Genomic DNA, 16,145 nt, shown 5'->3' with positions numbered 1-16,145 from the left:
AGGGACTGCATGATGATAGGGGGATTAGGATTAGATCAAAGGATTAAGAACAGCAAGAGTTAGAAACCCAAGAAGTGTTTCCTGGAGAACATCAAATTCTCATTACTGATTCATCAGGAGCAGTCACCTTCCCTCTAAGCCACACATGGCTGCTTCATCACTTTGATCTCTCTGCTGATTGTCTGACTGAGCACTGCAAACTTTCTAATACCCATGTCCCTACACCACACTGACAGGCATTGCTCTCCATGACTCAGTCTTGATACACTCTTCCTGTTCTTCTATGGATCAAGTACCTTTCAATAACTGCTCTCTGCATGACCTCTTGGCTATATGGGCATTTCCCCACTACAATCGCTGAGAGATACACCGGGTGCTGTAGGAAATGCATCAAGAGGGCTCCTTGACAGCCCAGTACATTCCAGCGAGCTAGTTTATCACTGCAGGACATGGAGCAGGTCCTGTCTCCACGGCCTGGCTTCACTCGTAGTAACCCAACATGATGATATTCTACCCCTGGTCTCCGAGCATCATCCCTCTCTCCCAGCACACACTTTGCTCCGGTTCTATAAACATCCATCACTGTGGCTCCTATTAGTCCGGTCTCCTTAGCACACGTTAAGATCTCTCTTTGTCCATCTGTAATAAATTCAGAGCGGCTGGTATCTGTGTCTTGTACATTTTGTTGATTGCCAGGAACATACTGCACAGCTATTCTCTCAGTGACCTCACATGCAGAATCACTGATGACAGTTTTCATTCTCTTGGTCACATGATCACTTGCAGTTTCCTCTGTTTTCCTTTTATTTTCTGGACCCACAGGATCATAGTTGCCACTGCAATCTGCTGAATTACTTGTTGGATCTTTTCTACTAACCACCTCACAAGGCTGATCCTCTGGTTTGGTCATTGGAATAATGGAGGCATCTCCACCTAGAAGAAAGGAAGTTACATTAGCACTGACCTAGAAAGAGATTTCTGCTTCTCCTTGCCATTTAATGCAGACCCCTTCAGAGATAAGGCAACCACCACGTGTTTTTAAAGATTTGAACAACAACAACAAAAGTACCAGGGAGAATAACCTCTTCAAATGACACCGCAATTAATACTTTAATTAGACTTGAACGAGAATTCAGCCATGGTTTACATTTAATTCAAGGAGCCCTCACAGTCCTCCAGCAATGGACCTAACCCCTATCCTGAAGGAACCAACTCTGTTTCACAAGGTAAGAACTAAATTCAGGTTCCATATGCGTTCAGTCAGTGGGTACCTTCACTGTTCCATTAATTGACATGCAAAAACTTTGTTAACCTGGAGTAAAGATTGCAGTTTCCCTGCACTGTTTCCCTGTGCTTCTTGTACCCTTCCACAATGGGAGATTTTCAATTCTCAAAATTTAGCTGTTAACTAATCAAGAAATGAGGATTACAGTCCCCTTACAAGAAGATTAACATTACAAGAAACAAATCACAAAGGTTGGAAAGAGTTGGGACAAGGCTTTTGAAAATCTCACCCTAAAACTTCCTACTCTAAGAAGTTAGCTGAAGTAATGAAAACACTAAGTTTCCTGTTAACACCAATGAGGAAAATGTAACTTTCTTACTGAGCAATCTAGAGGAAAGAGGAACAGGTGGAGTCATTTGTGGCAAGGACATGGCTAGAATCAACTATCATGTTGGAAAGAGGGGAACAGATGGAGTTGTGAACTGTCTGGGTGTTTGTTTGATAGACTATAGGGCTAATCGCCATTAATGGACTTAACCTCCATGAATTTATCCAGTTCTCTTTTAAACGCTCTTATAGTCGTAGCCTTCACAACCTCCTCAGGTAAGGAGTTCCAAAAGTTGACTGTGCCCTGTGTGAAGAAGAATTTCCTTTTATTTGTTTTAAACTTGCTGCCTATTAATTTCATTTGGTGACCCCTAGTTCTTGTATTATGGGAATAAGTAATTAACTTTTCCTTATCTACTTTCTCCACATCACTCATGATTTTATATACCTCTATCACAGGGGTCAGCAACCTTTCAGCAGTGGTGTGCCGAGTCTTCATTTATACACTCTAATTTAAGGCTTTGTGTGCCGGTAATACATTTTAACGTTTTTTAGAAGTCTATAATATATAACCAAACTACTGTTATATGTAAAGTAAACAAGGTTTTCAAAATGTTTCAGAAGCTTTATTTAAATTAAATTAAAATGCAGATCTTATCAGTTTAGTGTGATCTTTGCCCTTGCTTTTCCTTGCTGAGTTTTCCAATGTCTGGCACATATTTGGATACTTTAAGCTGCACACAGACTTCTGAGTTAACCAGCTCCGAGAGGGACAGAGGACAGATTTCATGTGTGAAAATACCTGTTCACACAGGTATGTGGATCCAAATGTTGAAAGCATTGCAAACGCAATTTTCTTCAAACAGTTAAATTTCACTGGCAGGGATGTCCAGCAGGTCAGAATAGAGGCCCCATGATATCTCTCTCGGTGGCTTCAAGTGCGCTCCACAGATCCACAACTTTGATGTCCACAATTCTGAGCTTTTTAACTGAATGAGTTGCATTTCGAAATCTTCAACACCCATCCACTGAAATACAGACAAATCCAAGTAGCTTTCGTTGAACTTTTCAGGTTTAATTAGAAAAGAAAGCATTGGGCCAAATCAATGGAAATCTTGAAATCTGTCAGAAAATTCTGATTCCAGTTCTTGCATGTACTTTCCAATCTCATCGACATTAACAGTGCAATGTGTCGATAGCTCTTTTATGAGTTAGAAATAGCGGAAAGTAGAAGTTTGAATATCCCTGGAAAAAACTGCTAGTTTCACAACAAATGCTTTCCAGGCTTCATAAAGATCCAGAACTGTAAGCCCTGCACCCTGGAGACAGAGGTTGAGTTCGTTTAGGTGAGTGGTGATATCAGTTAGAAACATGAGCTTACACATCCATTTGTCATCATCCAGTTCAGGGTAGTTTTGTTCTTTTTCCGATAAAAAGGCCTTGATTGCATCAAAACAGTTTACAAAGTGCACCAAAACCTTGCCACAACTTAGCCACCGAATGTTGCTGTGAAGTGGGATGTCGTTATAAGAACTGTCCATCTCTTCTAGCAGTGCTTGAAATTGTCTGTGAGTCAAAGCAGATCGAGCAACAAGGAAATTCACAATTCGCACCACTGTATTCATCACATTATTAAGCTCTGAATTAGAAATTTTAGCACACAGGTTTTCTTGATGGATGATACAGTGAAATTTGACTGTCGGATGGCCAATTTGATCTTCCAGCAACTTTACAAATCCCTTCCATTTTCCGACCATGGCAGGAGCACCATCTGTTGTCACACAAAATATTTTTCTGATGTCAACTCCTCGTTCTTCAAAATGGTTTACAAAACTTTCCAGTATATCTTCCCCCTTTGTTGTGCCATGCAGGGGTTTTAGGCAACAAAGTTCCTCTTGGATTTCATCGGAAGCACAGTATCTTGCAACAACTGCCAAACGTGGAACGTCGTTTATATCCACACTCTCATCAACTGCAATACTAAACACTGCTGTGTCTTTCAATGCAGTTGTCTGCTTTTCCTTAATGTTTTCTGCCATTTCACTTATGCGTCTCTCAACTGTTCTGGCAGAGATAGGCAGTTCTTTTATTCTAGATATGATTGTATCTTTATTTAGCAAATCATTGAACAAAATCTCCGAACTGCTGAGAAAAACGTTTTATATATTCCCCATCTGTAAACGGCTTTTCGTTTTTTGCAATGCACCGTGCAATCTTGTAACTTCCTTCTGTAGCTTGATTTTCACTTACACTTAAGCTTTTAAAAACACTACTTTGCTTCTCATAGACTGCTACTGCCTTTTTGATTGATTCAGTCTTGTCTGCTTCGTCAAGAAAAGTTTTCTTGTGCTTCGTTTCAAAATGTCAAACACTTGACATGCAACAAACAACACTTTCATAACAGAAAGCACAAATAGCACGGTCTTTCTTTTCAATAAACCCAAATGCGTCTGTCCAAGCAGGCTGAAATGACCGGACATCTGGCTTCACTTTCTTAGGAGCTGCCATTTTGTCAAATGTTCCCTTCAACTCTCAGTGGGGAAAAAAATGGCAAGAGAAGGCAGGCACAAGGTCAAACGCAGTGTGGTCTGAGATAAGCAATTTTAAGATGGGGGTGCTGAGCTGCACCCCCTCTTGCCTTGTGTGCAACCCTCACTGTCCCAGGCTGGGAACAGTGGGCCAGAGCAGGAAGGCTGCAGAGCAGTGATCTAAGGACAGGAGAAGAGCCCAGGGTGGTCTGCAGGGACTCCAGGCCGGAAAGCAGGCTGAGCAGGGCTGGAGATCCAGACCCGGGCTGGCAGGAGGTCAGCAACTGGAACCCCCGATTGGCAGCTGAGGTGAGTGAGCTGGGCCCGGTACGGCTGAGCAGGGCCGCAGGCCTGGGCCCTTTCTGGAATGGCGCCTGCGCAAGATAAGTGGGGCTGCCACAGGGGGGGACACCAGCTGGCAAGGGGCCAGCAGCGGGAACCCCAGAGCGGCAGCAGGCTGAGTGGCTCAGACCGCCGCCGCTCTGGAGTTTCAGCTGCAGGCTCCTGCCAGCTGGGGTCTCAGCCCGCTGCCAGCCTGGGGTTCCTTCCCCCAGGCCAGCAGTGGGTGCTGAGTGGGACTGGCAGAGGGTCCCCGGCTGGCAGGAGCCGGCGGCAGAAAGCGCCAGAGTGGCGGCGGGCTGAGCAGTTCAGCCCTCCCCTCCCCCACACAGGTGCCATTAAAAATTGGCTCACGTGCCACATTTGGCACGCGTGCCATAGGTTGCTGACCCCTGCTCTATCATATCCCCCCTTAGTCTCTTCTTTTCCAAGCTGAAAAGTCCTAGGCTCTTTAATCTCTCTTCATATGGGACCCATTCGAAACCCCTAATCATTTTAGTTGCCCTTCTCTGAACCTTTTCTAGTGCCAGTATATCTTTTTTGAGATGAGCAGACCACATATATACGCAATATTCAAGATGTAGGCGTACCATCGATTTATACAAGGTTAATAATATATTCTCCTTCTTATTCTCCATCCCCTTTTTTATGATTCCTAACGTCCTGTTTGCTTTTTTGACCGCCTCTGCACACCGCGTGGCCATCTTCAGAGAACTATCCACGATGACTCCAAGATCTTTTTCCTGATTTGTTGTAGCTAAATTAGCCCCCATCGTATTGTATGTATAGTTGGGGTTATTTTTTTCCAATGTGCATTACTTTACATTTATCCACAGTAAATTTCATTTGCCATTTTGTTGCCCAATCACTTAGTTTTGTGAGATCTTTTTGAAGTTCTTCACAGTCTGCTTTGGTCTTAACTATCTTAAGCAGTTTAGTGTCATCTGCAAACTTTGCCACCTCACTGTTTACCCCTTTCTCCAGATCATTTATGAATAAGTCTAATAGGATTCATCCTAGGACTGACCCTTGGGGAACACCACTAGTTACCCCTCTCCATTCTGAGAATTTACCATTAATTCCTATCCTTTGTTCCCTGTCTTTTAACCAGTTCTCAATCCATGAAAGGACCTTCCCTCTTATCCCATGACAACTTAATTTACGTAAGAGCCTTTGGTGAGGGACCTTGTCAAAGGCTTTCTGGAAATCTAAGTACACTACGTTCACTGGATCCCCCTTGTCCATGTTTGTTGACCCCTTCAAATAACTCTAATAGATTAGTAAGACACAATTTCCCTTTACAGAAACCATGTTGACTTTTGCCCAACAATTTATGTTCTTCTATGTGTCTGACAATTTTATTCTTTACTATTGTTTTGACTAATTTGCCCAGTACCGACGTTAGACTTACCGGTCTGTAATTGCCGGGATCACCCCTAGAGCCCTTTTTAAATATTGGTGTTACATTAGCTATCTTCCAGGCGTAGGGTACAGAGGCCGATTTAAAGGACAGGTTACAAACCTTAGTTAATAGTTCCGCAACTTCACATTTGAGTTCTTTCAGCACTCTTGGGTGAATGCCATCTGGTCCCAGTGACTTGTTAATGTTGAGTTTATCAATTAATTCCAAAACCTCCTCTAGTGACACTTCAATCTGTGACAGTTCCTCAGATTTGTCACCTACAAAAGCCAGCTCAGGTTTGGGAATCTCCCTAACATCCTCAGCCGTGAAGACTGAAGCAAAGAATTCATTTAGTTTCTCCACAACAGCTTTATCGTCTTTAAGCGCTCCTTTTGTATCTCGATCATCCAGGGTCCCCACTGGTTGTTTAGCAGGCTTCCTGCTTCTGATGTACTTAAAAACATTTTGTTATTACCTTTTGAGTTTTTGGCTAGTCGTTCTTCAAACTCTTCTTTGGCTTTTCTTATTACATTTTTACACTTAATTTGGCAGTGTTTATGATCCTTTCTATTTACCTCACTAGGATTTGACTTCCACTTTTTAAAGGAAATCTTTTTCATCTCTCACTGCTTCTTTTACATGCTTGTTAAGCCACGGTGGCTCTTTTTTAGTTCTTTTACTGTGTTTCTTAATTTGGGGTATACGTTTAAGTTGCGCCTCTATTATGGTGTCTTTATAAAGCACCCATGCAGCTTGCAGGGATTTCACTTTAGTCACTGTACCTTTTAATTTCTGTTTAACTAACCCCCTCATTTTTGCATAGTTCCCCTTTTTTAAATTAAATGCCACAGTGCTGGGCTGTTGAGATGTTCTTCCCACCACAGGGATGTTAAATGTTATTATATTATGGTAACTATTTCCAAGCAGTCCTGTTATAGCTACCTCTTGGACCAGCCCCTGTGCTCCACTCAGGACTACATCTAGAGTTGCCTCTCTCCTTATCGGTTCACGTACCAGCTGCTCCAAGAAGTAGTATCAAGAAGTATCAAGAAATTTAAAGTATCAAGAAATTTTGTGTCTGCATTTCGTCCTGAGATGACATGTTCCCAATCAATATGGGGATAATTGAAATCCCCCACTGTTATTCAGCTCTTAATTTTGATAGCCTTTCTAATTTCCCTTAGCATTTCATCCATCACTATCACTGTCCTAGTCAGGTGGTTGATAATAGAGCCCTAATATTATATTCTTATTAGAGCATGAAATTACTATCCATAGAGATTCTATGGAACATGTGGATTCACTTAAGATTTTTACTTCATTTGCTTCTACATTTTCTTTCACATATAGTGCCACTCCCCACCCCCCGGCACGACCTGTTCTGTTCTTCCGATATATTTTGTACACCGGAATGATTGTGGCCCATTGATTGTCCTCAGTCCACTAGGTTTCTGTGATACCTATTATATCAATATCCTACTTTATCACAAGGCACTCTAGTTCACCCATCTTCTTATTTAGACTTCTAGCATTTGTGTACAAGCACTTTAAAAACGTATCACTGTTTATTTGTCTGCCCTTTTCTGATGTTTCCAATTCTTTATGTGAATGTTTCTCGTCTGATCTGACCCTTACATTATCCTCTTCCATACTCTGTTCCTGACTGTAACCTAGAGAATCTGTATCAATAGACTCTCAGCTAAGAGAAGTCTCTGTCCGATCCACATGCTCCTCTGCAGCAGTCGGCTTTCCCCCATCTCCTAGTTTAAAAACTGCTCTACAACCTTTTTAATGTTAAGTGCCAGCAGTCTGGTTCCACTCTGGTTTAGGTGGAGCCCATCCTTCCTGTATAGGCTCCCCCTATCCCAAAAGTTTCCCCAGTTCCTAATGAATCTAAACCCCTCCTCTCTACACCATTGTCTTACCCACACATTGAGACTCTGAAGCTCTGCCTGCTTACCTGGCCCTGCGCATGGAACTGGGAGCATTTCTGAGAATGACACCATAGAGGTCCTGGATTTCAGTGTCTTCCCTAGCAGACTAAATTTGGCCTCCAGGACATCTCTCCTACCCTTCCATATGTCATTGGTACTTACATGTACCACGACCACCGGCTCCTCCCCAGCACTACACGTAAGTCTACCAGATGCTTCGAGAGATCCACAACCTTTGCACCAGGCAGGCAAGTCACCATACGGTTCTCCCGGTCATCACAAACCCAGCTATCTATGTTTCTAATGATCGAATCTCCCATTACTAACACCTGCCTTTTCCTAGTGACTGGAGTTCCCTCCCCCGGAGAGGTAACCTCAGTGTGAGAGGATACCCTAACACCATCTGGAAGGAGGGTCCCAACTATGGGAAGGTTTCCCTCTGCTTCCATTGACTGCTCTGCTTCCCTGGGCCTTTCATCCTCCTCAACAGCGCAGGGGCTGTCTGACCGGAGGTGGGACAATTCTACAGTGTCCCAGAAAGCCTCATCAACATACCTCTCTGCATCCCTTAGCTCTTCCAGTTCTGCCACCCTGGCCTCCAAAGCTCATATGTGGTCTCTGAGGGCCAGGAGCTCCTTGCACCGAATGCACACATATGCCACCCGCCCACAGGGCACGTAATCATGCAAGCTACACTCAGCGCAATAAACTGGATAGCCCCCACTCTGCTGCTGGGCTTCTGCCTGTATGGTCTCCTAGTTAATGAAAGGGTTTTATTTAAATCAAAAAGTTTTGAATGTAGTTAAGTTTACAGTTTTAAAGAACAGCAAGGGGCCCCTGCCCCCTTCCCTGCGAAACTCCCTGTTAGCAGCCTCTGTTTGCAAAGCTTAAATGGAGATATACCTATCTCATAGAACTGGAAGGGACCTTGAAAGGTCATTGAGTCCAGTCCCCTGCCTTCACTAGTACTGTTCCTGACAGAATTTGGGGTTTTTTGCCTGGATCCCTAAATGGCCCCCTCAAGGATTGAAGTGACAACCCTGGGTTTAGGAAGGCCAATGCTCAAACCACTGAGCTATCCCTCCCCCAGGTAGATGTGCCCTAAGGCTTTTCCATGCTATGTGTGGTGAAACTTGTGTTTGGGACACAGGAAGTACAAGCCAAATGGCAAAAGGAATATAAAGGGCAGCTGCATCTTCTCCGTTTTGTCTTCAATCCTGCTTCTTACCTCCGAAGCAACTTTTCTACAAACTGAAGCTCTGAACAAAGGACTGAATGAACCATCCAAGCTATGGATGTGTTCAGAGGGACTTTCAAGCCAGCGAACTCACCAATACTGCTAAGAACCTGGTATATGGACTTTGAAGTCTCCCTCTCTATATATATAAATATATATTTATTTATTTATATAATTGACCATTTAACAACTCTTCTTGTTCTTTTCTAATAAACCTTTAGTTTTAGACACTAAAGGATTGGCTGGCAGCACTAATATTGACCTGGTAATGTGGCTGGCTCTTTGGTGTCAGAAGAACATTTTGTATAGTAAACAGAGTTTTTAAATAACTTCTCACTGTATTGGACCTATGTGACTGGGAGCCAGAGAACTGGAATGCAATAAAGGGGGCTGTGTGATTTCTTTTTAGCTTCTTGATAACCAGTGTGGGGGAAACAGGAGCACAGTTTGTGACTGGTTGGTGAGTCTAATTTCAGTGTTAACCACCAGTTTTGGGAGAATCTGCTCTCCTTTTTGCTGTCTACCCTGATCTTAGCATTTTCAGCGAGGCACTCTGGGTCACACCTAGAACAGGAAGGGGCTGATATATAGCTGACAGAACATAACCCTAAGTACCCTTCCTTCTCTTCCCGCACTTAGATTTGGAGATCCAAATTCCTGTCCCAAATCTATGTTAGTGAAGAAGATTGGATCAGTTTGTTGAATCAAAATGGTGGAAAATCATGGCTGTAAATTCACAGTTTGTTGCTTTTTAGTAGGTCTGCACTCTGACCATGCCAGTTCCTTCTCAGTCAAGCATGTTTCAGCATATTTGGAATGTTTTAGTGAAACCTTTGTAGTAGGGTCAGTTTTGAAAAAGCAAATCTGGGACAAAAGTGTATCTGTATCTAAGGGCACATATGAAACATCAATAGGCCTAACTACTTAGTAGCCTGGGGACTGGTGTTCTGAGGTTTCGCTTATAGAATTGCAACACTGTCATTTTGGACACTGCATCTTTTTATGTTGGGGGAATAAATCTGCTGTGAAGCAAGTCATACAGCATGGGTTTTGGATTTCATTTTATAAAAAATTCTACTAATTTTTTGGATTGGGGGGGGATTGGAGACTAAAATAATTATCTTTAGCCAACAGAGTATAATAAATGCACTTGGGCTCCCTAGGAGAGGTGAGTAGGCAGGTAAAGCAAAGCAACAAGGAAAAATGATAGGCTTTTAGTATGACAGAACCACTGGCAGATGCTAGTTTTGGGGCAAGAAAATGATGGCCCATGTCTCTATCTAATATGGGGAGACTGAAACACTTGTATGTACTGAGCCGGGTATTGGCTTATACATATGCTCCCTTCCCACATCAATATACCCAATAGAGTAGAAAGTGCAGTGCACCAATTTGCCAGGCCACTGCTGATCCACTGCATATGTTACTGATATGAAGGAGGCTGGCTCACCCTCTCTCAGCCATGGTTGGGGTAGCTGGCTCAGATGCACCAGGCAGGGATGAGAACATGAGTGACTGGCTCTTATGTACTTACAGGGGGTATGGCTGCAGAAAAAAATAAAGGTGATGTGTGGTTTGAGTTTCCATTTCCCAATCTCAGTCCCTGGGCTGAAGATGCTGCCCTGTTGGTGTGAGACTGCCAGCCACAGCTGGTGGATGAGATACCTGGAGGGCAAGAAAGGGTTACTGAGAATCACTCCCTTAACTTAGGACAGAGGAAGAAGTAAAGATAATTAAATTAAGGCCCACAAATGGAGCCCTGCACCAATACAAAATTTGTATCCACATCCAATCCATGATCCACAAAAGTGATCTGTGGATATCCGAAGATTTGCAGGGCTTTAAATATATAAAATTTGGATCTGCATCCAGCCACAATCTGCAAAAAATGGTTCATGGATATCTGCGGATTTGCAGGGCTCTACCCACAAACCTCTAGCCAGTTGACACTGAAGTGCACTACAGTGAGTCAAGTGGCTGGTTAGTCTTCTGTAGGCAGATAGGATCCAAAAGTCTCCACAAGGACACCTGCTGTCCGATCAGAAGCTTCATAGTGAGCCCAAAAGACCTGGAATCAGCCCCATGTGAAGAGTTATTTTTTGCAAAGTCTGTATACAATGGGCAGGAAGAAGCCTGGGTGTGTAGGACAGAAGAGGGGCCCCAAAGGGAAAAAAAACCAGACCTGTGCACAGAACAGAAACATATTGCCTGTGGAAGGAACATGAGAGGTGCTAGCCTCTCCCATTCTCTTCTTGCACAGCTTAGCTCATTGGAGAGGGGAAAGGGACTGTGTTCCAAACGTTACAGGTGAAGGACACATGCATTTACATTACAATAGCGTAAACATCCTGAGGAAAGTGGATATGACCAAACAGACCACTGAACAGATAACACCACAAGGGGCTTAACGTCTCACCTCTGGAAACTCCTCTTGGCAATGACTTCAGCATGACTGTCGTTGAGAATATCCCCTGCAGCAGCATCCAAAAAAATTAAATAATCCAACATTACTGTGGACCAGACAGAAGGAAAAAGTCACATGCAACAAGTAGAGCACCATCTAATGAGGTAGACTTGTGCAGTCTGCCAGTCCTGCCCCAGCATTTTGTGGGTCTGACACTAGTATTAGTGCAGTTGTCTGAACTAGACTATCTTACGGTATTAAAACAACTCATTTACCAAAAATGCTTACTGTCACACTCCTGCACCATGATGCAGTGACTCTTGCCGCACACTAACAACCTAGAGGACCATCACCTAAAGCCACACCTCTTTGGGCTATGATCCAGTCAGACTCTACAAGGTAAGCAGGACTGGGACAGTACTTGAATGGGAGACCTGTAACAATCTCATTCCACAGCATTCAGAGCAGGCATGTATAACAGTGATATGGAGTATATGGGTGTGCACACTGGAAAACAAAAAAGTTATTCACCACACTGGATGTGGGCCCATTGGAAATGAACTTCTGAAAGCATTTAGGATTGCAGAGCTGTATCTTCAGTGATCTCCTTAACTGCCCTCCTTTAAAAAACAGCCAACGGGTAAGACACTAAGAAACACAGCATTCCAGACAAAAGCCAAGGAATTCTCAGAGTTAATGCTTCAGGATGGTTTTAAAAACAGCAGAGGCTGGTTGGATCATCTGTTAGCAACGTAAATAAAAGTTAGAATGTTCCTCTACTAATGTTAGAGAAGGTAACATTCAGTGTCGATAGGATGAAAATTGGTGATGTTTTGACATTTGATAATGAGCCCTTGTTAATATACTAAAGGCTGCTAATAGATCTGGGATATATTTACTGAAGAGAATTGAAATATTTAATAAATTTGAATGCGTTTTGCCTGTTACAAGCAAAATTTCTTCTGATTAAATAGGTGCGGGAGGAACTTTGTGTGTCTGATTCAGAGGATGACGACTCTTGTCTACAAAAATTCAATCATAGAAAGCTTTAGACCATCAGAAAGCCTCCACCCATTTCTAGGAACAGAAAAGTGCTGGAAATATTAATGTACAGAAATAAATTTGAGTTACTACAAATGTTACAGTGAAATATCTATAGGTGAGTCTAATTAATTTCCTGTTTCAGAATCAAAAATTGTAAAGATTTTACCCATGTATTAGGATAATGGAAATTTCCATAGTGGACCAGACCAAAGTCTATCTAGTCCAGTATTCTCTCTCTCTCAGTGGCCAGAACTAGTTGTTTCAAATGAGGGTGTAAGAGCCCTGCAGTAGACAAATATGGGTAATCTCTCTCCCCTACATAGATCTCATCCTGGTCTTTACTAGTTAGAGATTGACTTAAGGTCTGAACCACAAGGTTGAATAACCCTTCCAAAATTAGGCATAATTAATTTTAGAATATGACCTCTGGATAGGTCTTGATATCCATATAGATGTCCAATCCCTTTTTAAATCTAAAGTTCTTGACTTCAAATCACTCCTTGCAGCATTGACTTCCACAGTGTAATTGCACATTGTGTGAAAGCGTATTTCCTTTTATGAGTTATTAATTTCCTACCTTTTGATTTCATTGACTGTCCCTTTGTTCTTATTAGACAAGAATAACAGAAGCTCCTGCTCTTCCTTGTATAGACCATTCATTATTTTATGTATTTTTATCATGTCCCCTCTTAATCATCTCCTCTCTAAGGTAAACAATACCAATCTTTTCAATCTCTCTTCATGTGACTTTTTCAGGGCCTTCATCATGTGTTTGCTCTTCTCTGAAACCCCTCCCATTCTGAAATATTGTTTTTGAGATGGGAGGGTGGACCAAGTACTGCACAGGTCGCATCACTGATTTATATAAAGGAATACTATTGTTGGTATTCTCCATGCCATTCCTCATGCATCCGAACCTTGTTTTCTTTTTTGATGCAGAGGTGTCTAAGCAGTCTACAGTGATCCCCAGATATTCCGAAATTTTGCTACCTCAGCACTCACCTAGTTTTGAGATCATTTAATATTAAACATGGGACCTAGTATAGAATCTTGAGGCCCCACTGTTAACCTTTTTCAATGATGAAAACTGACCATTTAGTCCTTTTTCCTTTCTATCTCCTAGACAGTTTTTGATTCACAATACTTTGCCTCTCACACCATGACTACTTAGCTTCTTTAATAGCCTCTAGTGAGGGACCCTTTTGAAAGGCTAAATAAATTAGGCCAACCATTTCCCCTTTATCCATTACTTTATTGATATGTTCAAGAAATTCTAAGAGATTAATTAGATGATTTTCCTCTGCAGAATCCATACTGATTAGACCCTATTAAATCATGATCTTCTAGGTGTTTTGTTGGTTGAATCAAAAATTTAAAAACAGAACTAATTTGCCAGGTATAGATGTAAAGTTAATTGGTCTATATTGCCCCAAATTACCCAGTAGAGCAGTGGTTCTCAACCAGGGGGTCCGTGGCCCCATGGGGGTATGTGAGCCCTTTCAGGGGGACCGCAGAACCCCACAACTGAAGCCCAGACCCTGAGCCCCGGCGCCTCCTGCCACAGGGCTGAAACCCCGTGCCTCTGCGCTCCCCGCCACAGGACTGAAACCCTGAGAACTGGTTCCCACCCCGCCACCCCCACTGCAGTGCCAGAATGGGGCAGTCCCAGGAGCAGCTCCACATATCTTTGAAAACTCATGGCGAACGGGGGAGGTCCCGGATGATTGGAAAAAGGCTAATGTACTGCCCATCTTTTAAAAAGGGAAGGAGGAGGATCCGGGGACCTACAGGCCAGTCAGCCTCACCTCAGTCCCTGGAAAAATCATGGAGCAGGTCCTCAAGGAATCAATTCTGAAGCACTTAGAGGAGAGGAAAGTGATCAGGAACAGTCAGCATGGATTCACCAAGGGCAAGTCATGCCTGACTAACCTAATTGCCTTCTATGAGGAGATAACTGGGTCTGTGGATGAGGGAAAGCAGTGGATGTGTTATTCTTTGACTTTAGCAAAGCTTTTGATACGGTCTCCCACAGTATTCTTGCCAGCAAGTTAAAGAAGTATGGGTTGGATGAATGGACTACAAGGTGGATAGAAAGCTGGCTAGATCGTCGGGCTCAATGGGTAGTGATCAATGGCTCCATGTCTAGTTGGCAGCCAGTTTCAAGCAGAGTGCCTCAAGGGTCGGTCCTGGGGCCGGTTTTGTTCAATATCTTCATTAATGATCTGGAGGATGGCGTGGACTGCACTCTCAGCAAGTTTGCAGATGATACTAAACTTGGAGGAGTGGTAGATACGCTGGAGGGTAGGGATAGGATACAGAGGGACCTAGACAAATTAGAGGATTGGGCCAAAAGAAACCTGATGAGGTTCAAGAAGGACAAGTGCAGAGTCCTGCACTTAGGACGGAAGACTCCCGTTCACTGTTACAGACTAGGGACCGAATGGCTAGGAAACAGTTCTGCAGAAAAGGACCTAGGGGTTACAGTGAACAAGAAGCTGGATATGAGTCAACAGTGTGCCCTTGTTGCCAAGAAGGCTAATGGCATTTTGGGTTGTATAAGTAGGGGCACTGCCAGCAGATCGAGGGACGTGATCATTCCCCTCTATTCGGCATTGGGGAGGCCTCATCTGGAGTACTGTGTTCAGTTTTGGGCCCCACACTACAAGAAGGACGTGGAAAAATTGGAAAGAGTTCAGCAGAGGGCAACAAAAATGATTAGGGATTGTTTAGTCTGCAGAAGAATGAGGGGGGGTTTGATAGCAGCTTTCAACTACCTGAAAGGGGGTTCCAAAGAGGATGGATCTAGACTGTTCTCAGTGGTACCTGCAGTGGGGGAGGTTTAGGTTTGATATTAGGAAAATCTTTGTCACTCAGAGAGTGGAGAAGCACTGGAATGGGTTACCTAGGGAGGTGGTGGAATCTCCTTCCTTAGAGTTTAAGGTCAGGCTTGACAAAGCCCTGGCTGGGATGATTTAGTTGGGGATTGGTCCTGCTTTGAGCAGGGGGTTGGACTAGATACCTCCTGAGGTCCCTTCCAACCCTGATATTTTATGATTCTATATACCCCTCTTCCTCTCCCCGCCACTGAGGCCCCACCCCTTGGCCAGGTCAGAGGCGGGAAGCCAGAGTCGGGCAGTGTGGGAAGCTACTGCTCTGGCTGGTACCATGGAGCAGGAGCCACAGCATTCCCCCATCTGCCACTGTTGCTGGTGCCTGGGGTTGCTGCTGCTCCTCAGCTCACACAGCTGGTAAGAGCCACCCAGACAGGAGGACTCCCACTCTGTGGCCAGCAGAGCCCTTGGGGAGCAGTGACCACAGGCGAGCCCTCCTGGCACACAGCTCCTAGTTACCCCCGCACTGTAACCCTGCGCTACCCCCCTGCCCGCGCACAGCTCCTTGCTACCCCCTGCCCACACACAGCCAACTGCCCCCCTGCCTGCATCCTGAACTATCCCTCTGCCTGCAACCAGCCCCTAGCTACCCCCTCCCTGCACCCTGCATGGTTTTCAAACTTTTTGAGCTGAACACCCACCACACCCAACCCAGACAGTCTGGGTGGCCTGCTGAGGTGAGTCAGGGGGTAGAGGTGGCACTGCCTTCCTGGACTCCACTATACAGAGCTGGCCAAGCCCTGCTGGCCCCTGCCCCCCAAAAACAGAAGTCAAACTATGCCTATGCCCGAGGGCCCACCCCCGGCCCAGAGCC

At 44.0% G+C, this 16,145-nt stretch overlaps 1 protein-coding gene across 6 annotated transcripts in view; it reads right to left on the bottom strand.

Annotated features, from left to right (window-relative positions):
- ADAT1 (adenosine deaminase tRNA specific 1) overlaps positions 1 to 16,145 on the bottom strand; it is a 46,007-nt gene that overhangs the window by 19,207 nt on the left and 10,655 nt on the right. For 3 of the 6 annotated variants that reach the window (XM_044987211.1, XM_044987213.1, XM_044987209.1), the window contains exons 4-6: positions 11,409 to 11,502; positions 10,527 to 10,657; positions 297 to 933 (exon numbers count right to left, since the gene is read on the bottom strand). In XM_044987211.1, the coding sequence (XP_044843146.1) occupies positions 297 to 933; positions 10,527 to 10,657; positions 11,409 to 11,502 (862 nt within the window). The remainder of the gene's footprint in view (positions 1 to 296; positions 934 to 10,526; positions 10,658 to 11,408; positions 11,503 to 16,145) is intronic. The other 3 variants (XM_044987212.1, XM_044987210.1, XM_044987214.1) reach the window with 2 other exon arrangements.

This window comes from Mauremys mutica, chromosome 14 (assembly GCF_020497125.1).
Source record: "Mauremys mutica isolate MM-2020 ecotype Southern chromosome 14, ASM2049712v1, whole genome shotgun sequence".
NCBI classification, from domain to species: domain Eukaryota; kingdom Metazoa; phylum Chordata; order Testudines; family Geoemydidae; genus Mauremys; species Mauremys mutica.
Note: the sequence above shows the minus strand (reverse complement) of the source record. Positions and strands in the feature narration are given on the sequence as shown.